Source organism: Pipistrellus hanaki (assembly GCF_964339955.1).
Source record: "Pipistrellus hanaki genome assembly, chromosome: X".
NCBI lineage: Eukaryota > Metazoa > Chordata > Mammalia > Chiroptera > Vespertilionidae > Pipistrellus > Pipistrellus hanaki.
This window is the reverse complement of record NC_140524.1, coordinates 72672898-72699112: the sequence shown is the minus strand read 5'-3', so window position 1 is coordinate 72699112 and position 26215 is coordinate 72672898. Positions and strand designations below refer to the sequence as shown.

At 41.4% G+C, this 26215-nt stretch overlaps 1 protein-coding gene and 1 pseudogene across 4 annotated transcripts in view; one reads left to right on the top strand and one right to left on the bottom strand.

Moving 5' to 3' along the window:
* Window positions 1-26215, top strand: part of PHKA1 (phosphorylase kinase regulatory subunit alpha 1) — a 236260-nt gene that overhangs the window by 14214 nt on the left and 195831 nt on the right. For all 3 annotated transcript variants that reach the window (XM_084869451.1, XM_084869452.1, XM_084869450.1), the window contains exons 2-5: window positions 9891-10100; window positions 10607-10765; window positions 23013-23060; window positions 24418-24586. In XM_084869451.1, the coding sequence (XP_084725577.1) occupies window positions 10023-10100; window positions 10607-10765; window positions 23013-23060; window positions 24418-24586 (454 nt within the window). In that variant the 5' untranslated portion in view covers window positions 9891-10022. The remainder of the gene's footprint in view (window positions 1-9890; window positions 10101-10606; window positions 10766-23012; window positions 23061-24417; window positions 24587-26215) is intronic.
* On the bottom strand, window positions 7894-9870 carry LOC311614683 (14-3-3 protein zeta/delta-like; annotated as a pseudogene). Its single transcript has one exon. The product of its transcript is annotated as a 14-3-3 protein zeta/delta-like (transcript).

Genomic DNA, 26215 nt, shown 5'->3' with positions numbered 1-26215 from the left:
CTATGCAGAGGAATAAAATGATTAGAAATAATAAACTAAAATATTAACATATTGAAAGATCAGACAGAGGGTGAAAAAACAGGACTACATGCTTTATTAGATGAGAAGGATCCTGCCAGGCTGTCTCATAAGGGGAGAACAATAACATGTGCAGAGGCAAACATGCCTTTTGAGGAGAGGAATGGGAAGGGATCGGGCCTAGGGTACTTGGCATGCGCTGATTGGTAGCTTCATATAACGCACATGATTAGGCACTTAGGTACTTAGGAATTAAGGGCTTGGGGTATTTGGTAGGTGCTGATTGGTGGTTCGATGTACAGTCTATATAAGGTGCCTGGTTAGATGCTCAGGAACGTCCAGGCCGCGGGTGCAGGTTACATCATACTCCGTCCACCAGTTGGGAGAAGGGAGGATCTATCATTCCAAGTTTTTGGTAATATTTTTAAAAATTGAGAGTTCAGGCAAGGTCAGGAGGTGAAGGTCTGTCTTCCATATCTACTTCCTGCTGAGAGGGCATGTCGTCAGGGGCATCTACCAGGGGTCTCAAGGATTCTGGTGACATAGGTGCCTTTAGGTTCTGAATTCAAGGCCAGATAGATCTCTCCTACCTTCTGGTTGGCAAATGCCTGCATTCTGTTCAGCAAAAAACTAGTGAAATAGCACATGAGACAGGGGCCAAAGAGCAAGATTAAAAGAATAAATACCAGCAGGCCTAATAGTGAGAGGAGCCATGGGGTAAATGAGCCAAAGCTGGCATACCCCCCTTCTAGCTGGTTATGTCGTCTTTGGTCAATCCTGTCCCAGAGGGATTTAATGTGATCTTTGGAAATTCCTGATTCATTTACAAAGTAGCAGCATTCCTCCCCAAGAAAGACACAGGTACCCCTTTTTTCTGCTGTCAAGAGATATAAAGCGTGCAGTTTCTGTAGGGCTACCACTGCTAAGGAGTAAATAGGTAGTGTTTTCCATGCTGGATGAGGGGTGCAGCAGCATGATTTCCCCAGGAGACTGGTTGGTGAAGTCTCAAGAGCAATCCTGTTTAGTCACTTGGGAGGTAAAAGCTGGTGTTGAGGCTGCCACAGCATCATCTGGTTTTGTTGCTTTTATATGCTTGGAGCTGAAATACAACTGAGACATAGATGTAATTTTTTTTTGGGGGGGGGGAGAGTAGGAGTCTCAGTTGCCTCACTAGTGATATGAAGGGGGAGAATAGGTTACCCTGGGGATAAGGTTCTTGTTTTCCCAGTTATGCCCCTTGCTGGGCATCCAGATGTTTCTTGTAGGTCCTGAGACAGGGTTTCAAAATAGTTAGAGCAGTGGTTATGTTTCCTATGGCAGTTCCAACCACTGCTGTGATGCCGAGGGTTATGAGGAGAGGGATTATCTGGACTCCTCTTTTGTGTCAGAAGATATGATGGGTTATGGGGACAGGTAAAGACTGTCTTATGAAATGGGGTGGGGGGAGTCCCTGAAACCTACCGGTGATTATTGGGAGCTGCATCTACATTGGGTGAGAGATAGATGAGAATACAGGTTTCTGTCCAGCTGATGGGGAGACAGATGTATATGTTTTCTCCACAGAGGAAGAAAAATCCCTGATCATGGAGACAAGCTGAAAGATGTAAGAAGAGGTGGTCTAAAGGATATGAGATTCCTTTTTCTAGTTCTGCACTCCAAGCTGAAAGGGTAGTCACCATGGCACTATCAATAAAGGGTGACAGATGAGTGATTGAGATTGTATTGCAGTGAAAGTGGGAGGGAAAGGGAAATAAAGGAGCAGTGGAAGATGAGGCTGGAGAAAAGGCAGGGGGGGGGGGGAGGGAGCAGGCCCTGCAGCCTGTTCCCTGACCTCTAGCCGCTTGGATTTTAAACTGCCGCATTTTTCATAGAGATGATGATCAAGGAAGTAGTTCTTTGGGAAGGTTGGAGTGGGGGAGGGAGCAGGGTGAGAGGGCTCTGAGGTGAGAGAGCAGTTTTCAGAGTATTAAAGGGGTGAGAATGTTGGCCTTGAGATCTAGTCTCAGTGAGGGGGTCATTTCACCATGTCATGTCATAGAGGAGCTTTGCAAGAAGACTAAAGTTGTGAACCTGGAGGTGAGAGTACCCAGTGAGCCTGAGAAAGAAAATTTATTGCTCAGAGGAGGGGACAATCTTACAGGAGAGAAGGCATTTACAGTCCAAGGAATGGCTCAATCTTGTGGGATGAGAGTGAAACTGAGGTAGGTGACTGTGGTTTGGGTTTTATGATAGGATGCATGCTAGCCCTGGCTGAGCACCGAGGTAGAATGAGAAAAGAGTGCATGGGGGAATTTAGAAAGATGCACTGTAGAGGTGAGGTGGTTAATGGCTTGAGACTAATCTGTCAACCCCCATAATAGAGACTGAGGAGTGGACAAGGGTCCCAGCAAATTTAGAGAGGGCAGAATAAGTGGCCCTAGTGTCAATTAAAAAGGAGATTGGCTTACCTGCCACCAGTCGTTACCCGAGGCTCTGTCCTGGTGATGTAAGTCTGTGGGCCCCTGCCAGGACCTGGAAAGTTTCTTTGGTGTCCAGTCCCAGAGGGTCTGGGAGCTCCAAACTGGATCCAAAGGGCGGCCATGCTGGACTAGCTGAGGCCTGAACCAGAGGGGCCAGACTACAGTCTGATTTCCAAGTGGCCTTCCCTTCTGCACCTTGGGCAGGGCCCAGGCAGGGGTCTCGGGTTTGAGCAGGACTTGGCTCAGTGTCTTTCCTTGTTGCATTTGAAGCATGGGCCTGGAGGAGGCTTAGCCCCTGACTAACTCGTAGTTGGAGGACTGGCACTTTGTTTGGGGTTCATGAGAGTGGTGGCTAGAAGCTGGAAGGCCTCCTTCTGGGCCTCATTCTTTGCCTGATCTTGCTTTTGATTTTGGATTTGGGTCTCCTCATCTCTATTATTAAAGACCTTAAAGGTCAGGCTAAGGAGGTTTTTTTGAGGGGTTTGTGGACCTGTATCTATTTTTTTGAAGTTGCAGTGTATGTTGGGGAAATAAAGGTGGTCAGGTCAGTGGAAAAGGAAACCTCAGATGCCTCTCAATCTGTGAGGCTGGACATAGAGAATGGGACATGGACTCAGACTTTGCTCTCAGTTCCTGCTGCCTCCCTCAGGGGGTAGAATGGATGCAGGAATAGAAGAGGCTGTTGAGGAAGGAAGTCAGTCTTTGGGTGGCCTGAGAATGAATGTTAGATTAGAAAGGCTGTTTTGGAGCTCACCTTCTCAGGATTTGGGCTCTCAGGGATTGGGGAGAGGGAGGCTGCTGGTTAAGAGGGTCAGTAGAGAAAGAGCTGAGGCATTTTTCGATTTGAGAAAGATCAGAGAGTGAGAAGGGAATGGCTACTTGGATGATGCCCTTCACCCATGCAACCTCATGCAAGGGAAACTGGCCAGCCACCTGTGAATTCAGTTGCTGGTAATCATGGGGGCCATAGATTCGATGGAGAGCACACAAGGAAAAACGGGCATTTAGAATTCTCAGATGATAGAGCATGGGGAGCGGATTCTGTGGTGGGGTTGTAAGGGGTAGTGGCTGGAGTGGGAGAGGTGGAGAGGAATGATTGGCTGGGTCAAAAGAATAAGAAGACAGAGAAAGGGGCTGAAGACCAGTTTGAGAGGGTGAAGAGGACTTTGTGAGGAGGATCTGATGGGTGTAACATGAGGAGTAAAGGGAGGGGTGAGAGCAGGGGGTTGATGGTGGGAGGAAGCCTGTACATAGGGATCTCTGAGGCCTCCCTGTCTGGTGGTAAAAATTATCTAGGTCTTGGAGGATATTGGAATTGAAAGTGCCATTTTCAGGCCACTGAGAGACATTGCCAAGTTTATGTTGTGGCCAGGTAGAGGTACAGGAAAAAAAAAATGAGCTTCTTTAGTTTTATGTAGCCAGATAGACCAAGGGTCAAGAGATTGGCAAGGAGACACTCTAGGGTGTGTTTCGAGGGGGTTTGGACTGAGAGGTCCCCATGACCCAGAGAGAAGGGCCACTGGGAAGTTGGGGAAGAAACAAGAAGCGTCCTCCTTTGCCCTCAGCCAACCTGTAGAGAGAGAGAAAGAGACGAGAAAAGGTTCTAAGGTCATTACCCCGAGACCTTTCCCATGGAGTAGAGCAGTTTCCAGGCCAGGTAACTAGGCTTTCGTAGAACATAGAACGTGTAGCCGAGTAGATAGAAAACTCTGAGGCCCTTATAGGTCAAGGGAACGATGGGGCGGGAGGGTTTTGGGAAAATCCCTGAAGCCTACTGGTGAGAAGGAAGTGAGGAGATCCCCATGTGTCCTGGTAAGGAAGCGTTCGAGAGGTGTCTGGAGAGGGCCAGTCAACTCAGAACCATACCACCGAGCAGAGCAAGAACAGAAGTCAGAAGCTCAAGGCTAGGTTCAAGGATCGTCCACACTCCCATGCACCTCTCCCAGACTTTGGCAGCAAATAAAAGATCAGACAGAAGCTGAAAAACCAGAACTACAGACTATTAGAGGAGAAGGGCACTGCCAGGCTGTAGATAATTTTTTCCCCCCAATGTTGTCTTTTCCTTTAATTCTATAGCAGCTTTAAACTTAAAAAAAAATTTCAATTACAATTTATATTCAATATTATTTTGTATTAGTATCAGGTGTGCAGTGATAGATCAGATAGAGGGCAAAAACCCCCCACACAAACAGACAAAAAACAAAACAAAAACAAAAACAAACAAACAAAAAAACAACCAACCAACCAACCAAACAAACAAACAAACAAAAAAACCCCAGGACTACAGACTTTATTAGAGGAGAGGGACCCTGCTGGACTGTCTCACAGGAGAGAACAGCAACACGTGCAGATGTGAACATGCTTTTTGAGGGGAGGAATGGGAAGGGATCGGGCTTAGGGTACTTGGCACATGCTGATTGGTGGCTTTATATAAGGCACATGATTAGGCACTTAGGTACTTAAGAATCACTGGCTTAGGAAAGTGGTCAGCAAACTGTGGCTCTCGAGCTACATGCGGTTCTTTGGCCCCTTGAATGTGGCTCTTCCACAAAATACCACATGTGGGCGCACATACAGTGTGATTGAAACTTCGTGGCCCATGCGCAGAAGTCGGTTTTTGGCTCTCAAAAGAAACTTCAATCGTAGTACTGTTGATATTTGGCTCTGTTCACTAATGAGTTTGCTGACCACTGGCTTAGGATATTTGGCAGGTGCTGATTGGTGCTTCAATGTGTAGTCTATATAAGGTACCTGGTTAGGTACTCAGGAATGTCAGGGCCACAGGTGCAGGTTATGTCATACTCTGTCCACCAGTTGGGGGAAGGGAGGATCTATCACATATGTGTGTATGAAGGAATTGTGATTTTGCTTTACTTTTCTATACTTTCCAAGTTTTTTTAGTGACCATATATATACTTTAATATTAAAAAACCCACTTATTTATTTATTAAATGTAAATTTTATTTCTAAATTCAATGCAATGAACCATTTTTAACTTTATTGTTGTATTACATATGTCCCCCTTTTTCCCCATTGACCCCTTCTATCCAGCCTCTGCCCCCTGCCCTAGACCCCCACCACCTTATTGTCTATGTCCATAGGTTATGCATATATGCATTCAAGTTCTTTGGTTGATTTCTCCCACCCATCCCATGATGGTGAGGTAAAGAAAAAGAGAGGGCAGTAGCTTGAAGTGGACAAGGATAGAGAAAGGGTTTTTGAAGCTACAGGCTAAGGGGAAGATATCAGGGAGTTAGGGGCAGAGGAGGGTTGGAGAAGTGTTTTTTCATCCAAAATGAACTAGCTTTCCTAGGAAAGACTTGTTCATCCCCTGTGCATCTGGGCCTTAAAGTGGCTTGTTATGTGTCAGTCACAGCATTTGCGTAGCTAATGACTACAATGGAAAGTATTTGCCTGAGAATTCTGTCATTACTGTGTATAACTATCATCATTACCAATTATTTGCTAGTCACCTCTGGAGTGACTGCCTTTATGCTAATTTGGGAGCTGGTGACAGTGGGGGTTGGGGTGGAGTAAGCTTAGAAGGAGAGACTAAATTTAGAGAAATAAAAATGTAAACAAATGCAAAATCACTGTGGCCTGGGTGAGGTGGCTAGGGAAGGCTTAGAATAATAGATTATTAGAGTTGGGAATTGAAAGGCCTAATTCTCTTAACCCTGCGATTTTGAGAGTAGGTGGTATTTATACCAAGCCTTGAAAGGCCTGCAGGGTCTTGAAATGAACTGAGCTCAAGAGGTGGGGGTTTGGAGCAGTAAACAGAGGTAGCAAAAACCAGGGGTGTGTGACAAATGGCGACCAGTGAGGAGTGAGCATTGTTTGCAGGCTTCTTTTCTAGCCCCCTTTTCCTCCCTTTACTTTTTTCCCCATCACCAATATTTATTGAGCATTTACAGTGTACTAGGCATAGTAGAACATATAAGAAAACATTGTGCCTGCTCTTGAGGAGCTTACATTCTAAAAGAAAAAACACACATCTTTTAAAATGGTATTTTTATTTGGTGTTTTTGAAAGGTACTTAGGAAATAGTATGTAGGGCAAACTTTGGATATAATTTAGCCCCATTATTTAAAGAAGAAAGGAAGAGCGGTTTGAAAGGCAGCCAATGTCAGACCATTCATAGGTAAAGTTTCACAGGGAGATAAAACAAGGAGACATTTGCTGCAGCAAATATGATGAGGGAAATAGTTGATGGGATGCAAGCAAAGGAACTAGGGTATCCTTAGACATTGAGTGAAGCCAGAAAGATCATGAGGCTTTTTTCCCAAGTACATGGCCACCAAGTAATAATGGTTGGTGACAGAAGACTGAAAAAGATAATCCTGTGTGCACCTGACAAATGGAAAGAATAAAGGATCAAAGTTGAAGGCATGCTATAAGAGTATCAAGAAATTCTTAAAAACAAAAGCAATTGGGAAGCACAAAACTTACAGTTAATGCTATCCAATGTCATGATGGGCCAAGAACATTGTGGCTTCCAAGTTAGAAAATGCCATATACTAAAATTTTAAATGGAACATATTATTGTTTCCAATCAATCCCCACACCTCTAAAAACAAACAAACAAATAAACACAACACCCTTTTTTTAGGGAGTTTGGGGGCTGGGAGGATGGGGAGTATGGGATGTGGTTGGGAACAGTAGTTCTGTTAGTAGTATTTTGTTATGATAAACTTTGTATTGAAACCTGGTAAAAGCCCATTAGCTGCCAAGAGGGAATAAGGAATACATTTCCAAAAATCTATAATTTCCTTTAGAGAAAATTTCAGAACCAAAAGACTAATTTACACGAAAAGCTGTAGAAAAGTAGTTGAAAAGTCCATTCATAAAACTTTTATTCCACTTACATGAACTTAATACACGTGTTCTTAACAATTATGCTTAGATTGTTCATGAAAATTTGATAAGACATTAAACAAAGCTAGTCATCATCTCAAGTTATTTCCCTGTTAACTGTTTTTTATAGCACATGCATGTTAGGCAAGTATAAAAAAAAATCACAAAAGCAAAACAACAACAACGACACAAAAAACAACAATGTAAAGAAGTTAAATACATGTGTGTTTTTGTTTGTTTGTTTTACTGCTATGCTTGATATATATGAAGTAATGGATACCAAGCATTTCATTTTACTGCATCTTTACTTGTACATTTGTTTTTGGGTTGCCTAAAACATTTAAATACAAATAAAATGAGTGAAGCAAAAATAATAAAAGCAAACAGCAGGCAACTTTACAAATAATGGAATGTGTACCGTTTCTGCCCTTATTCAGAGTGAATTGGGTCACAACTAAAGGAACACTCTGCAGCTGTGGTCGAAGGTGTGTGAACTGTGACTGAGTATTCCACAGATACACACATGGACTACCCATTGGGATATCCACTTCTAATACAGCACTCGAAGTGCTCCAAAACTTAAAGTACCCACAACAACTACATCTGTGACTGGAACTAATTATCCCTTTTATTCCCTCCAGGATAAACCAATATATAGGCAGTTTTTGTTTTTTTTCCACTTAGACATGGAAACAATTTTAACACTGGCCCTGTGAAGCCACAATGTACCAAAAGTACTATACCAAACATTTATAACTCATATAAAAATTCTATATCTCCATATTGGCCACCTCAAGATGAAAACATAACTCCCTAAATGTTAACTGGCTCTACTCCCCAAATATTAAACATAAAAACCACATGGGAAATATAGAAATTCAAATAGAAGTAACATAAACCTGTCATAAATTGTAGACAAAAAACTATTTGTGGGATAGCATGAATGACAAATGGCCTACTGTGTAAATTTTAGAATGAGGCAGACAAAAATTTGAAGGCTGGTTAATTTTCTCCTTCTCATGCTTCAGCCTCATCTCCTTGGGTATCCGATGTCCGCAATATCAAGTTGTCGCTCAGTAACTGCATTATTAGTGTGCTGTCTTTGTATAACTCTTCACTTAATGTATCAAGTTCAGCAATGGCTTCATCAAAAACTGTCTTTGCAAGAGAGCAGGCTTTCTCTGGGGAGTTCAGAATCTCATAAAAGAACACAAAGAAGTTAAGGGACAGACCCAATCTGATAGGATGTGTTGGTTGCATTTCCTTTTTGCTGATTTCCAAACTTCTTGGTATGCTTGCTGTGACTGGTCCACAATCCCTTTCTTGTCATCCCCAGCAGCAACCTCAATTTTTTCTCTGTATTCTCGAGCCATCTGTTGTTTTTCCTCAACACCTGTCTTTTGCTCAATACTTGAGACGACCCTCCAAGATGTCCTATGGCTCCTACAACATTTTTATAGGCAACTGAGAGAAGATTCCTATCCTCATTGGATAATTCAACTCCTTGCTCAGTTACAGACTTCACGCTGGCTGCCATGTCATCATCATATTGCTCAGCTTGCCCGGCCATTTTTATCCATGACTGGATTTTCTGTAGCCAGAGTGGGTGGAGGCAGGTGGACGGACGGATGGATGGACGGGGTATCAGCAGTCTCTGGGCAGCAGCGGTGGCGAGGCTGAGACTCTGTCTCCTCCCCCACCCCTTTATTTTCACTTGAGTCTGTTGCCTGGCCCGTGTGACTTACGTGTACACGAGGTAAACTTCCAAATCAGTTATAAAAATCTCTTTCATTCAAGGTCATCCTGAGGCACCGCTCCCCACCCCAGCCCAGCCCAGGTTCCGGTAGTCACTGGCTTCCTCAAAGCTCACCGCTGCGCCCGCCTTCCCAGGCCCACAGAGTAATTTAATCTAAGCTTTTAGTCAAAAGTATAAAATACATTAAAGACCCAAAAATTACCATTCTGGAGATTTCAATTCTTTAGGCCTTGAATGCAAACGTGCGCTTTTCTTCTTAGGTTTGAATTCACCGTGGGCTTCCTAAAGTAGTTTAGTAGAAAAAAAACACACACCCCACAAAACAAAAAGAAACAGCCGCCTTAACATCCTAACTACACAGCAAGTGGGGAAAACTGAAATACTCTAAGTATCAAAAATAAACCTCTGAAATCACATTGCTAACCTTGACACATACTCTGCTGCGGGTCGGGCATGCTTGTGTGCAGGGGACCACTCGGGCGGGGCAGGCGCGCAAGCCCAGCGGGCACAGCTCGCAGCTGCCAGGACCCCAGGAGCCCGCCCCGCCTCCCGCTGGCGGCTCCAGCTAGTGGAGGCGGTGCTGAACGCTGTGTCTATGTTTGTGTATGCTGTAGGCCAGGGCAGTCTCCCGTGGAGGCCTGACTGGCATAAGGTTGGGAGAGGGCAGCACTAGGGCTCCAGACTGCAGGAGGCTGCGGGGGAGGGCGTGTGGTGGGCTCCAGAGACCGCCGTGGCCCAGACAGCTGGCCCAGGCCTGAGCGTTGGGACGGCTCTGCAGGAACCTGGTACTCGGCTTCCCACAGGGAGGGTGCAGCTGCTTTGGAGCCTCCTTCCTTGGTGGACCGAAGGCCCCTGCAGCACCTGGTACCTGGCACCTGGCACCGGGCACCCGATACCCAGGACGGTTTCACTGAGGGGATTGGAGAGGTGGCAAGATGAGGAGCCGGAGTAACTCGGGGGTTCGGCTGGACGGCTACGCTAGGTTGGTGCATCAGACCATCCTGTGCCATCAGGTAAGTTAAGTGTTGCCTGTAATCACTGAAGATGTGTGCAGCGTGAGAGCTTGGATGGAGACCTTTGGTGAACGTGTGTGTGTGTGTGTGTGTGTGTGTGTGTGTGTGTGTGTGTGACTCTTCCCCTCCTGTCAAAGAAATCAGGGAAAGATTTAGTCATTTTAAGACTAGACTATTGTGAAGACCTGAAGTACTTTGTATATACTGTTAATTATGTTTTTAATACTTCTTTAATGCTGGTTTATTGTTTGGTAGCTCATTCTAACTGGAAAGTTAAAACACTGACTTTCTTTTACCCACATTTCAGACTTGTAAGTTTTCAAACAGCTCTTCCCCCTTATTCAAGATAACATTTGCTTGTACTTGGTCAGAAAAAAGGAGGGTATAATACTCAGGAGTAGGGAAGTAGAAATTAGATCAAAGTTCCTAAATATGCCATTTGATATTGTTTCCTAATATTAACATCCCATGGATACCTGCCTGTCCTCTTTTTCTTGGCTTTGTAGAATCCAGTGACTGGCTTGCTTCCAGCCAGCTATGATCAGAAAGATGCTTGGGTCCGGGATAATGTGTACAGCATCTTGGCTGTGTGGGGCTTGGGCCTGGCCTATCGGAAGAATGCAGATCGGGATGAAGATAAGGCAAAGGCCTATGAACTGGAGCAGGTATGCAAAATAAAAATATAAAAAGATCTGGGGCTGTGTGGTATGTATGTAGGATAGGGGGGATTGAAAGAAACATGTAGCCTAGCCCACAGGAATAATAGAACTGTATTTTGCCTTTCTCCCCCCACCCGCCCTGCCCCTTTTTTTCCACCTTCCTAAAATTACATTTCAAAACTCTTTCCTGTATTGTACTGAATATTTTTGAAGTGGAAACTTGAAACTTGCTGATTCAGGGGAAGTGGGTACAGTCTGTTCTGTTGCAGTGGAAAATACTGTTGTGCCTGTGCTAAAATGTATCTCCTTTTTCTAAGTAAATGTCTTTCGCAGTCTCCAGCATATTTATTCTAATTGAGAAGAATGTTTCGTGGCAGGTATACACCATTTTACTTCATTTCTTAAAATGATAGTGATATTTGTTGGAGAGTGACTGACAAATTTTCAGACCTTACCAACTGGACACAAGTAAAGGCTGTTTATTTGTTGATTGTTATACTTATGACCACTGTTTCAGAGCTATGCTCCCCTTCCCTGGCAAAGTCACCAGTCAACAGATTCCTTTAAGCCAACTTTTAAGGCCCTTCCCTCAATGAAGAAGCATCCTTTATAAAATTGTTTAAACAGAGGGTTCTTTGTCTTTTTGAATGGCCAAAAAAACAATATTCTGGGCTAATAGGAATCTTAATGTTAAGATAGTCTGCTGTCAGTTGTAAGTTGCATGTGAATTCTTTTCCAAAGTGGGTAAGATTCTCTCTATACCAGCCATTTTCTCAAGTGATGTCTTTCAGATGTAGGCAACTGAGCTTTAATTTTCTATAGATCAGAACTAGAGGTCTGGTGCATAAGATTCGTGCACTGTGTGTGTGTGTGTGTGTGTGGGTGTTCCTCAGCCCAGCCTGCACTCTTTTGCAGTACACGGAGCCCTCAGGGGAAGTGTGATTGATGGCCAAAGTCAGACATCCTTAGCACTGCTATGGAGGTGGGCCGTTGGTTGCATTCACTAGCTGTCAGCCCAGCTTGTGGCTAAATGGCTCCGCACCCCATTCCCCCATGGGAGTGTCTGTCCCCTGGTGGTCAGTGTGCATCATAGCGACCAGTTGTTCCACTATTCGGTTGATTTGCATATTACCCTTTTATTATCTATACTAATACAAGAGTAACATGCTAATTGACTATACCTTCAAGACACCCACCAGCCAATCAGGAATGAGTATGCAAATCAACCCAACAAAAATGGTGAGTTAATTTGCATACACAGGTGCTGAGCAGCTGGGGGCGGGGTGTGATGCTTGCACCGTCACCATGGTGATGACGCAGGTGTTCCACACCATCCCAGCCACTCTGGGCCTCTGGACATCGTGGGAAGGCAGAAAGGTGGCTCCGGGCCAGAGCAAAAAGGTGGCTCCAGCTAGAGTGAAGGTGGTGCTGGCTGCCAAGGGAAGGAAGGCCCATTCTTGCACAAACCTTCATGCATCAGGCCTCTAGCATAGGATATTGAGATTAAGGGCACCAACATGTTCTGGGTTGTAATTCTTGACAATAGGGAAGTTTCATTGTTTTATCCTCCATAATAGTAGGCATTTGTTACTCTTTATGAGAATGACTTACAAAGTTTCATCTTTTTAACTCTGACCCCATTTTAATGTCAAACCCTGATTTTCATTAGTCTTCTGACCAGTTGACCCTGCATATCCTGTAGCTTCTCAAACTCTTTATGTCTGAAATGCCTTCAACAAACAAAATGGACTATCAAACAACAGCAACTCTCTAAGCATTGTATTTTCTCTTGTGTCTTCAGTGTACTGGTCACCTGGACAACATTACTTAGAGCATTTTCCATAGTGTGTTCCAAGGAACACTAGGTCAATTAAGTTTGGGGCTATGTTAAATGGCAGATTTCTTTACTCCATAATTTCTCAGAGCCTTTGATATGCTAATGCATAGTAAAGTGCATTTGGAATCTAAGATAGGAATGGATTTTACAGCCTTTAAGAATTTCCTAGACTAGCGTTCTATAAAACAGTGTTAAAAAAATGCTGTCATTAGGGTGATTTTTGACTGACCCCCCTTTGACTTTTGATACATGTAGACCAAAGTCTGTTGATTCTTATGATTTTTATTGAATCCATCCCCTCCTTTCTTGTCCCTTCTGCATCAACTCTAGTCTAAACCTTGATCAATTAACACCGTTGTGAAAAACAACACTTAAAATATATTATTTCCACTCTCAACAATCTTTCTGTGGCTCTCATTTCCCATCAAGTAAAATCTAAATGTTTTGAATTGATAGGCAAAACTCTAGAGTTTAGTCCTAGCCAATTTTATGCCACTAGAGGCCCGGTGCATGAAATTCTTGCACAGGGTGAGGGTGGGGTGTCCCTCAGCCCAACCTGCACCCTCTCCAATCTGGGACCCCTAGAGGGATGTTGCAGTAGGACATCCCTCTCACAATCCAGGACTGATGGCTCCCAACTACTCGCCTGCCTGCCTGCCTGATTGCCCCTAATCACTTCTGCCTGCCAGCCTGATCACCCCCTAACCCTTCCCATGCCAGCCTGATTGATGTCTAATTGCTCTCCTGCCAGCCTGTATGTCACCAACTTCCCTCCTCTGCCGTCCTGGTCATCCCTAACTGCCCTCTCTTGCAGGGTTGATTGCCTCCAACTGCCCTCTCTTGCAGACTTGGTCCCTCCCAACTGCCCTCCCCTGCTGGCCATCTTGTGGTGGCCATCTTGTGTCCACATGAGGGCAGGATCTTTGACCACATGGGGGCAGCAAGCTTGTATGTTGGAGTGATGGTCAATCTGCATATTACTCTTTTATGAGATAGGATAGAGGCCTGGTGCACAGGTGGGGACCAGCTGGTTTGCCCTGAAGGGTGTACTGGATCAGGGAGGGGGTTCCCTTGGGGCATGGGGCAGCCTGAGTGAGGTGGTTAGCAGGCCGGCCATGCCCCCCACCGGCAACCCACACGGAGGCTCTGGTATCTGGAATTTATTTACCTTCTACAATTGAAACTTTGTAGCCTTGAGTGGAGACCAAGGCTGGCCAGGGCAGGTGGAAAGCTTGGCTTCCTCCATTGCCGAGGGCAACCCTAGCCTGTTTTCTCCATCTCTGTGGCTGCAGCCATTTTTCTTGGGATTTATCTTCTATAATTGAAACTTTGTATTCTTGAGTGGAGGCCTAGGCCGGCCAGAGTGTGTGGAAAGCTTGGCTTCCATTGCTGGGGAAACCCAAGCCTCTCAACTGTTCTCTGTGGTGGCAGCTATCTTGGTTGGGGTTAATTTGCATACTCACTCTGATTGGCTGGTCGATGTGGCTGGTGGGCATGGCTTGTGAGGAGTGATGGTTAATTTGCACATTACTCTTTTATTAGGTAGGATACTGGTAACATGCATTATACCCTCAGTTCCAACCAGATTAGTTTCTTTATTACTTCAACAATTCCTTAATAAAAATACCTGACATTTGTGTAAATACTTTTCATTGTACTACATACTTCCCCATAATTACTAGCATTTTATTCTCACAACACCCGGTAAATTAGGTATTATTTTCCCAAATTTACAAGTGAAGGGAATGAAGCAGGTTGGAATTTAGTGGTGGTATGAATACAACCTCAGTTTAATGACTTCAGATTGATTGAGTCTTTTTAAAAATTTTCCTACATGGAGGCCACCAAATTTTTTTAATGAACTTCTTCCATTTGTAATGCATGTTCCCTTCTAATCTGAACTAATACACTCCTTTCAAAGCTCAGCTCCAATCCTATTTTTTTGTAACTCCTGTCCTCACAGAATACTCAGTGATAATTTCTTTTTCAGGACTACTTTCTTGGGATTTCTAGATTACTTATGGTCTGTGTGTTTTCCCCCTCCCATTTTGAAGTAGAAGATTTTGTGTAATTGTCATGTGCCAGGTCCTGTGATAGATATAAAAAATAAAATGGAACAAAATGTTTATATTTAACTCTGAATTTTTATATTTAAAATTTTTAATGTATAGAAAAGTTGTAGGAAGAGTAAAGTGAACACATTTGCATGTACTCTTTACCTACATTCACTAATTGTTAACATTTTTATATATTTGCATCTTCCTTTTCTTTAAGCATGTGTATATGCATACCACCTATTTGACAAGCCATTTGAGAGTTACTTGCAGGCATGAAAAATATACTATATATATATATTTTTTCAAAATATAATCTGCTTAGTCCATTGATTTAAAGGTGTATTTCTGAATATTGTCTTGGAGCATTTTTCTTAAGGAATTCAGAGTTTGATAGGGGAGACAGACAAATAGTTACAAAACATTAGGACAGATATTGTAGGTACTATCTATAGTGGAGATAAGTACAAAGTTCTGTGGGAGGTGTGAGTTTCCAATTCTCTTAAACAAGGCAAGCAAAGATTCAGAGGAGTTGGGTTTTAAAGGATAACTAGGAATTATTAAATAGACATGTTTGTAGTGTAGTTTGGTGTGTGCATGAGTGTGCATGTGTTATAAAAAACATGTGCTTTATATATTTATTTTTATTTATTTAAAAGCTTTATTGTTGAGAGTATTACAGATGTCTCCATTTTTTCTACTCATTGTGCCCTTCTACCCAGTTCCCGATCCTTCCCATGCCTTCATTACCCTATTGTTTGACCATAGGTAATGTAAATATGCAATATAAATTCTTTGCGTAATCTCCCCCTGCCCCACCTTCTCTCTGAAATTCATCAGCCTGTTCCATGTTTCCATTTTATTCTATTTTATTAATCAATTTATTTTGTTCATTAGATTATTTATTTAATTTGATTTTCAGATTCAATTGTTGATAGCTACTATTTATTGCCATTTTATTTTTCATATTTTTAATCTTTTCTTCCTCCTCCTTCTCTTCTTCCTCTCTTCCTCCTCCCTTCAACATTTCATGTAATTAATACTGGTTTGGTGGTGATTAATTTCTTTAGCTTTTTCTTGTCTGTGAAGCTCTTTATCTGACTTTCAATTCTAAATGTTAGTTTTGCTGGGTAGAGTGATTTTGGTGTATAATATATCCTTGCTATTCATTACTTTGATTATTTCTTGCCACTTCCTTCTGGCCTGCATAATTTTGTTGAGAAGTCAGCTGATAGTCGTGTGGGTGCTCCCTTGTAGGCAACTAACTGCTTTTCTCTTGCTGCTTTAAAAAAATTAATTTAATTTAATTAATTAAAAAATTATTTTTGTTTAAGGTATTACAAATAGTAGTACATATCTCTCTTTTTCCCCCCTACCGACTTCCCCCCAGCCTTCCCTATCCCTGGCATTTGCCCTCATCCCCCACCCCCGGTGTCTTGCCTCTGTTGGTTGTGCTTATATGCATGCATACAAGTCCTTTGGTTGATCTTTTACCCCCAGCCCCAACCCTCCCCTACCTTCCCACTGTAGTTTGACAGTCTATTAAATGCTTTTTTGCCTCTATTTTTGTTCAACAGTTTTTAATGTTCTTTATTATCCATAAATGAGTGAGATCATGTGGTATTTATCTTTCATTGACTGGCTTATTTCACTTAGCATAATGCTCTCCAGATCCATCCATGCTGTTGCAAATGGTAAGAATTCCTTTTTTACAGCAGCATAGTATTCCATTGTGTAGATCAGCGTTTTTCAACCGCTGTTCCGCGGCACACTAGTGTGCCGTGAGATGTTGCCTGGTGTGCCGTAGGTGCAGACAAGACAAGAATTTTATAATTTTTCACTGTTTTGTTTACTTAATATTTCATAATAAAGTAATTATAAAATACTTTCTTTGTGTTTATTTGATTCCTATTCAAGAGAATTACTTTATATATAGTCAATATAGGCACAGAGTTAAATTTTTTAACATTTTCTAATGGTGGTGTGCCTCGTGATTTTTTTCATGAAACAAGTGTGCCTTTGCCCAAAAAAGGTTGAAAAACACTGGTGTAGATGTACCACCGTTTTCTAATCCATTCAACTGCTGATGGGCATTAAGGCTGTTTCCAAATCTTAGCTCTCTTGCTGCTTTTAAGATTCTCTGTCTTTAACCTTTGGCGTGGGCCTCTTTGGGTTCCTCTTCTTTTGGGACTCTGTGTTTCCTGGACTTGTAAGTCTATTTCTTTCACCAGGTAGGGGAAGTTTTGTATTTTTTTTCCCCCAAAATAGGTTATCAATTTCTTGCTCCCTGTTTTATCCTTCTATCACCTCACGATGTGAATGTTCATACCCTTGAAGTTGTCCCAAAGGCTCTTTACACTATCTTCATATTTTTGCTTTTTGCTTTTCTGATTGGGTATTTTTTGTTTCCTGATATTCCAAATCACTGATTTGATTCTCAGTCTCCTCTACTCTAGTGTTGATTCCCTGTAAATTATTCTTCATTGCAGTTAGTGTATACTTTACTTCTGATTGGTCCTTTTTCATATATTTGATGTTCTTATTAAGATCCTTGAAATTCTTCCTAAGTCCCTTGAAGCTTTCATTAAGTTCCTTGGGCATCATTATAACCATTGCTTTGAACTCTGTATCTCATCATTTGCTTTCTTCTATTTCATTTAGTTCTTTTACTGGAGATTTTTTCTGCTCTTGTATTTGCTACATGTTTCTTTGTCTCCACATTTTGTCTGTTTCCCTGTGTTGGTTTCTACTAGGTGTACCAGTTAATAATGGTGGATATTGTAATCAAAGAAAACATGATAATTTCAAGAGAAACATCAAAAGTGCTTTATTCAAAGTAATGTCCATCACTAGCTACACATTTCCCCCATCTTTTCGGTAATTTGTGGATACTGTCCTAATAGAACTTTCCTTGTTTTGAGGCAAATTATTCAGAGACCAAATTTTCCACTTCTTTGTATGTTTTGAAGTGCTGCTCAGAAAGTGTGCGTGCCATTGATCGGAACAAGTGGTCATCTGAAAGAGCAAGGTCTGGTGAATACAGCCGGTGGGTTAATACTTCCCAGGCAAGATATTTTAATCTGTCTTTAACTGGTTTTGAAGTGTGTGATATGAGTCATCATGAGGCAAAATTACTTTGCCATGTATTCTGGTCATTTCATGATCAAAGTGTGGTTCAAATTTGATTATTTGTTGTAAGTAGGCATTAGTATTAACAGTTTCACCTGGTATTAGCCGAAACCGGTTTGGCTCAGTGGTAGAGCGTCAGTCTGCGGACTGAAAGGTCCCAGGTTTGATTCCGGTCAAGGGCATGTACCTGGGTTGCGGGCACATCCCCAGTAGGGGGTGTGCAAGAGGCAGCTGGTCGATGTTTCTCTCTCATTGACATTTCTAGCTTTCTATCTCTCTCCCTTCCTCTCTGTGAAAAATCAATAAAATATAAACAACAACAACAACAACAACAAAAACCCCCAAAACAAAAACAGTTTCATCTGGTATTAGAAAATCATAATGCACCACACCTTCCCAATCCCACCAAACAAAGAGCATCTTCTTTCCAAAGCGATTTGGCCTTGCAGTCGATGTTGATGCTTGACCTGGATCAACCCATGATTTTGTGCATTTGGGATTCTCAAAATAAATCCACTATAACCGCTAGTCACAATTCAATGCAAAAGAGACTTTCTTTCATGCCCTTGAAGCAACATTTTGCTGATGACTTTTCAGTTTTCCATTTGTCTTTCATTTAGTTGATGTGGCACCCATTTTCCTTCCTTTAAAATATTTCCCATTGCTTGTAAATGATCAGAAATTGTTTGCTGAGCAATGTTTAATCTTGCTGCAAGTTGTTTTTGAGTTTGACATGCATCTTCATCCAATAATGCTTGTAATGGTTGGTCTTCAAACTTTTTCGGTTGACCTGGACGTTCTTTTTGTCTTTCATATAGAAATAATCACTTTTAAAGCATTTAAATCAGTGTTCACAAGTATCATGGGATGGGGCATATTCACTATAAGCTTCCCAAAGTATACGATAACTTTTTCTTCAAAATAAAGTAATGAATTAAAACTTCCCAGAAATGCTTTTTTTTTTACACAAAATTTGACATTTTTAAGTGTAAAAATATCTATGATGTTAATACCTTTAGCAAATTTGACATATGAAGTTTTGAAGCTTGCTATCTATACAACAAAATAGCATACATATCAAATCACATATATATCAACATATGTGTAACTCCATCTGTTGAAAAAAATCCGCATTATTAACTGGTACACCTAGTATGTATTAGGTAGGACTGCTATGTCACCTGGAATTGGTAGAATGGCCTTGTATATTAGGTGTCCTGTATGGTCCAGTGGCTCACCCTTCCCAGTCACCTGAGCTGGGCACTCTAGGTGTACCCCTAGAGCACATGTGTCAAACACAAGGCCCGCGGGCCAAATCCAGCCCTCCAGGCCTTGCAATGTGGCCTGCACCACGCTGTCATCACTGCACTCCACTGTCAGTTTATGACATTGTCAGTTTATGACTGTTCAGTAAACCATTCGGCCCGCGATTTAGGCTGGATTTTAGATTTTGGCCCCTTCTCTGATTGAGTTCGACACCCCTACCCTAGAGTGTGTGCACTGTCTTGTTATAGTTGAGCCTTGATTGCTGTTGGCATCACTGGGAGAAACTGAGCCCCCACCAATTGGCTGTGAGAACCAGCTGCTACTACAGTGGAAGAGCTGCTGTGCAGGAGACACCCCTATGGAGCAGGACTTGCTTCAGTGGGGCTTTGGTGCTTACCGAGTCTGCCCCTTGAGCATGTCTCTTGTGGATGTGTAGAGTTGTAATTTTGCGTGGACTGAAGCTGTCCACCAGATGTATTGGCTCTGGGGCCTTCGGGAAGATGCAGAGTCTACCATTGCCTGTATCCTGCCTGGGGCCACCCTGCACAAGCTACAGAGTGACCTGCATAAGGCTGTTACTTGTGTTGAGCTTGAAGGTGCTCAGGAGAAGCCAAACTGTGAACCTTGGAGGATGCTGCTAGTGCTGGGCCTGGGTTTGCTTATCAAGAGGTGTGGGGCATGCTGAGTCCAGCTGCTACTTGTTTGAGAGATTTTAGGTAAGTCTGAAGCCTGAGCCAGGACAGACCATTCGTACAGAAAAGCCTCTGCAAACAGTTTGGGTAGGGCTGCAAATTGGATAGGATGGGGGTCTCATGGAATCACCATGGAATCACCATGGAATCTCAGGGGGGTAAACAGTGAGAGCCAGGTTGATGAAGAGTCAGATATGGCTACCTGGCAGTCATCTTTGTTGCATGGGAGGTCTCAGCATAGGAAGAATGATCTCTGCAAGCAATTTTGTCTGGGAGAAAGCTGCCCCCAAGTTCTTGCTGTGATGCCAGGTATTTTAGTTCCTCCCCATATGTCCCTGTATCCTTTTAAGCTGCTGCCACAGTGCTAGAGCTCAGAGGGAGTGAGTCTGATTAAGTCCATGTGCTGGTCCTTTAAGAGAAACTGTCTGGGTCTTTAGCAGTCTCTGTTTCACTCAGCCATAGTCCTAGCTGGCCTCCACAGTCAAGATATCCCTCTGGATTAAAAAAAAATGCCACATGTGGGTGTTAGACAAGTTGTTCCTCACCTCCACCCCTCTTGCCAGTCTTTGTGTGTTTTCTTCTTTCTTTCTGTAATTGTAGGACTTCCATTCAGCCAGATTTCAAGGGGTTCTGAATGATGGTTGTCCTGTATTTTAGTTGTAATTTTGATGGGGTTATTGGAATATCCAAGTACCATGTTTTCATCTGCTGCCATCCTCATGCTTTGAATGTTTTAGATGCTGAAACATTATACATCTGATTATATATATACCTGGAGAGAGAGAGAGATACTAATATTTACATAGATAATGGTTGTACATAGTTGAAGAGTCAAACCTCAATTCTCAAATGTCTTTCATCTCCAACAATTCAGTTATTGACCAAGTTCATGGAAAACATGTCTCAAACAAAGGAGAGAATGTGCCAGTATGAGTAATTTTACTGCTAATATCCCAGAAAATTGTGCCATGAATATTTTTATGGGTTTTATTTGTTGCTGGCAAAATGGAAGATTAACACAATTTTAAAACATAAGGAGACCATCAAGTGTGCTAATGTTGCTAATGTAGTGAAAGAAACAATGATCATAGGCAATTGAAGAGGCAGAAAACCTGTTGTTGATATAAATTAGCCAGTGTCAGCAAGCAGAGATGCTGAATGCTGACCTCCTGAAACATAGTCCTGGAAAGAGTGCTGAAAGTTATTCGCTTAAGGCTGGCAGGGTTAGTCCGATAAATTTAAGAAAAGAAGTATTCATTTCTATATTAAATAATACATTAGACATGTTCTATATATAAGAAAGTTTAAACAGAATCATTTGGGAGGTCTGGAACAAATTAATTCCATTTACATTATTTCTCATGGGGGAAAATGATTCAGTTTTAGAACAATTAGCTCCTCGACTAGCCTTGCGGTATGAATTAAGTTTGAGAACTGAGATTCTATTCTATACCCTTACATAATCAATTCACAAATACATAGATCTATTATCCTAAAAAAAAAAAAGTAGGTGAGAGGAGGGTGTAATCTGATGTGGCTACAATCCCTGATATATGAATAAACATAATCAATACCACCTCCTACCCCTGCTTGATAATATGGCCAGTTTTGGGGAATCCAACGTACGGATACCTCCTCTTATTTTTATCTTTCCATGCTTCCTATTAATTTTATCCTATTCCAACTTGAAAGTTGAAATTTGATGACAGAAATGGCTGACAATGGCCATTTCTGGAAGACAAAAATGGATGGCAATGAGGAATTTTCTGCCTGGTCTGTGATTCCCCAGGTTTTCTGTTTAAATTAAAGAACATGTAGATGGGAATAGCAAAGCTAGATGGCAAAGAGATTTGAAAGGATTTTATGGAAGTCTATATGTTTGACATGTAGAAGATAATTTGGAATTCAATGAAGTCTCCCCGCAGAATGAGGGGTATGTTAAATGCTTTCTGTAACAGGGTATATTAAAAGATGTCTTTAATTAGGGTCAAAATAGTGATAGGGATTTTATTATAGAGGTTGCAATCATTTTCATTACTTTATAATAAATGCTTCATGCTTTAAAAGGTGACATAATCATGCACTTTCATCCCCTCTCTTTCCCTCTCTCTCCCCACCTCTTTTCTTTGTCTCTCATTTCTTCATCTGTAAGGGGAGGAAACCATTAATAGGTAGAAATGGCTTTTAAAAGGTACTTTCCCAAGGAAACATTATTATTCTTCCTCAATAATGTACTTCATAAAGAGTTAGAGCATAATTAATAGGTACTTATCTTTATCATGCCTATTGCTTGAATGTTTTGAAAGAATAATTATTTTGCAGAGGTGTCCTTAAGCCACCGCTGAGCCAACATTCTTTAGAGTATCCTGGTTGTATTTCTTCTGAACTGTGACACAGAAAACTTAGAGAAATGGAGAAGCTGTTTGGTGATATTCTTCCAAAACATATTGCCTATCCATGCCATTGGTGATGGGTCCTTCTGGTGTCATGTAGTATAACTAGTATAGTATATATAGTATAGTATAGTATCATGTAGTAGTGTATCATATTAATATACTATATTATAATGAAATATAATTATTACTACTATATTATATTATATTATACCAACTAGTATGTACATAGTTGCTAATCATTATTTTGGAGTACTGTGATTAGAAAACTATCTTAGAAATTGCCAGGCCCTTATAAGTAAAGTAATGACTTAAGTCTTAAGTAGTTTGTGGCTTTTTTTTTTTTTTAATAGAAAAGGAGTTGAATTGTACTAATGATTCCTCTTTACAATTATTCTGAATTGAAGATCATTTTCTTCTTTAAGGAAAATGTCCAGAAAAGTATTGCTGAGGACTCTTGAAGATAAGAATTGACTAGTTTAGAAAAAAATAATAGTGATTATGTTGGCTTTTCTAGGACATAGGATGTATTTTTTTTTATAGGATGTATTTTAGAATATCCTTATAGCCTATGAATTTTGAGCTGACTTGCCCATTATCTCCAGGTGGCATGTCCTCTAATAGGATGGTTGTTTTAGTTTTATATAAACCTGTTGGAACTTGAACTATTTAACTTGAAGGAGGCGCCAACTGTAGCTTTTGATTCCCCTTTTAGCTGCAATCTACTCTTCTGTGTATTTATATAAAGTAAATGCCATGTAAATAGGAGCCCAGGATAGGGTTACTTGTTCTCAAAAGGTCATCTACCAACTGCAGTTGCTGAGTAAGTGCTCCTGCATCCAGGGATATTTATAATAGTCTTCCTTCCATTTATTTTTGCAGAGTGTAGTGAAGCTGATGAGGGGACTGCTGCACTGCATGATCAGACAGGTATGCTATTGTTAATAGCTCCCTCTCTAATAAAAGCACATTGTGATAGTATTTTTACCCCTTAGGGGATGTTCATAATGCACACACACACACACACACACACACACACACACACACATATATATATATATACTCTTTCACAAATAGTAGACGCTAATTTTAGAAAAGTTGTAGAACTGAAGGCAGCAATGTCACCCATGATTTTACCATCCAGGTACCACTGGAATGCTTCCTCATGGTCTTTTATATGCCCCTCTGCAAATGCTTTTTAGTATACTTTGCATTGCTGTACATGCAATTATGTATATTGAGTAAAATATGATAGTTTTATAAGCCATTATCTGAAATCCTTGGGGCCAGATAAATTTTAGAATTCAGAATTTTTCAGATTTTAGAAGGTTCTACCATTTATATACGATACAGTATGTTATGCCCTCAGCAGGTCCAGAGCAGCACTCTGTTATTAAAAACATTAATCTCTCTGAAGGGAAACACACATTTTCACACTAATAAAATTAATAAAAACTATAAATAGCTCCATATAAAATAAATGTTGGTTACAAACTTAGGGTAAAAATCCTTTATAAGTGTTTCAGATTTTATGATTGGAGATCAGGAGCCAAGGATTTATATCCCCTTGCATTAATTTGCATTTTCTTCATCTTGAGTTAAGTTGAGCATCCTTTCATGTGCATATTAGAACTTTGCATTTGTCTTTAATTAAATTGCCTGTTAGGTCTTTTGACTATTTCTTTTGGATTGTCTCTTTCTTGCCTATTTGAGGAGTTACTGAACATACTGCAAATAATTTTAGCAGGCCATGATTTATCTTTTAGGGGTTTATGATATTTTTTTTTCATTAAAAAGTGTTTTACAAAAAAATGTGTTTTCCCTTTGTCGTAAAAGAACTTTACATAAGTTGCACACCTTGAATCTGAATTAATTTTCTTGAAACCAATATTTTATTAGAAGAAGCAGTTGGGGTCCAGATTAATAAAATGACCACAGTCATGTAACAAGTCTAAAATAAAAGAAATAAACTCTAGACTTCTAAACTTTTTTTTTACTAGTGCTCTCTCTATGGTTATCTCACAGCCATCATTTCTTCTTTTTTCCCTTCTTTGCTACTTTTCAAATTTTTAGATATTTTCATTTTCTACCTTATCAAATAGGTTTAAAACCACTAATTTAATGAACCACATTTAAAGGTATAATAGTTACTATTATATATCAGGTGCACACATAATCAAATCTAAGCTTCAGGAACTAATTGTTTTAGTTAGAGTACTACAGAAGTGTGTCATATGGGTTGCTTTTTTGGCAGAGCCTTCTATGACTTCTTTTTTTTTTGTTTCAGGTGGATAAAGTAGAGTCCTTCAAATACAGTCAGAGTACCCAGGATAGCCTCCATGCCAAGTACAACACAAAAACCTGTGCCACTGTAGTGGGTGACGACCAGTGGGGACACCTGCAATTGGATGCTACTTCTGTGTACCTGCTCTTCTTAGCACAAATGACTGCCTCAGGTCAGTACAAGGACAGAGTAGTGGGAGCCACAGCAGTGTGGAGTACTTGCTCTACCACACGTGGCTTCTCTAGAAAACAACAAAGCTCTTTACATTGCTCAAAGATGCACATTGAAAGCATAATATTTTGCAAGTTTTATAAAGAGAAACAATTTTTTTGAGATCTAAGTTGGTATTCTTTTATATTGAAAAACAAGTCTGTGATAGTAGTTAATATTTTTCATTGAAAATAATGAAATTTGGGGGTAGATTTTTATTAGATGAATATTTTTATCTTTTATTAATCCTCAGATACTATGAAATGGGTAAGGACTAAGTTTATTGCTTATTCTCATGCTATGCACTGACAAGCCTATAGTTAATATTAACATAAACTGAATCACCTACTTTATACAACTCTTTATCAGTATACAAGAGGCCCGGTGCACAAATCTGTGCACCAGTGGGGTCCCTTGGTGTGGTCTGTGGGGATTGGGCTGAAACTGGCATCCAACATCCCCTGAGGTATATAGTAGTGAGGGAAATGGCAGGCAGCAGGGAGGAGCTGCTCCCACTCATCCTGGCTCCGCTCATCCTGGTCAGCTGAGCAGCACTCCTGCTGTGGGAGCATAAAGACCACCAGGGGGCAGCTTCTACATTGCACATCTGCTCCCTGGTTAGTGTGTGTCACAGGGCTCCTTTGATTAGTTGAACAGTTGACTGGTCACTTAAGCTTTCTGTACACACACATATATACACTAGAGACCCAGTACATAAAAATTTGTGCACTGGGGAGGGCCCCTCAGCCCAGCCTGCGCCCTCTCGCAGTCCAAGAGCCCTCAGGGGATGTCCAAATGATGGCTTAGTCTGGCTCCCCTCTGTGGGAGGTGACCCCAGTAGGCCTATCTGGGGATGGTGAGCAGTCAGGCCCACCCTGAATCGCCCCACTGCTGCCCATGGCCTCTGTGGGAGGCAACTGGGCAGGCAATCAGGATGGTGCCATGCCCTGCCACTGGTTGCTGCCTTCCCCCAATCCCATTTCTGTCCCCTCCCTCTGTTCGCTGGCACACTCCTTGGCTAGCTTGGTGCCACCTGCTTGCTGGCCCCACCCCCCAACTGGTCATTCCTCCATTTGGTCTATTTGCATATTACACTTTCATTATATAGGATTATGAACAAGGCATCTTTCTCTAGGCAACTAACTTGTATTTAAGGGAATTAATTTAGGAATCAGAATTTAAATGTTTACTTTTTATTATTGAATATCATACCCTTTTTGGATGGTTTTGTTACTACTTTTAGATGCTTTACCTGAAAATTGAAAACATAAGAATCAACATAATTCCCTTTGATTTCTCACAAATTGGGGAAGATAGTGAATCTAATTATATTCAGTTTGTAAATGAAACAGGACCTTTGCCAGATTTTCCTGAGGTAGTAAATAACACTTGTCACAATACCGAATTTTTAATATTTTAATTTCTTTATCTTCCTATCTGGTTACTAAAAGCATTGAGCACCAAGGGCTCCTTTGTACTAAAAGCACTCAGGGTGAGAATTACCCCAGAATATTCTTCTCCTTTTCTTGTATATTTTTGGTAATAAAGCCTCCCCCCACCCTCCGCTCCCTGGACAAACAGCTCAGAGGCT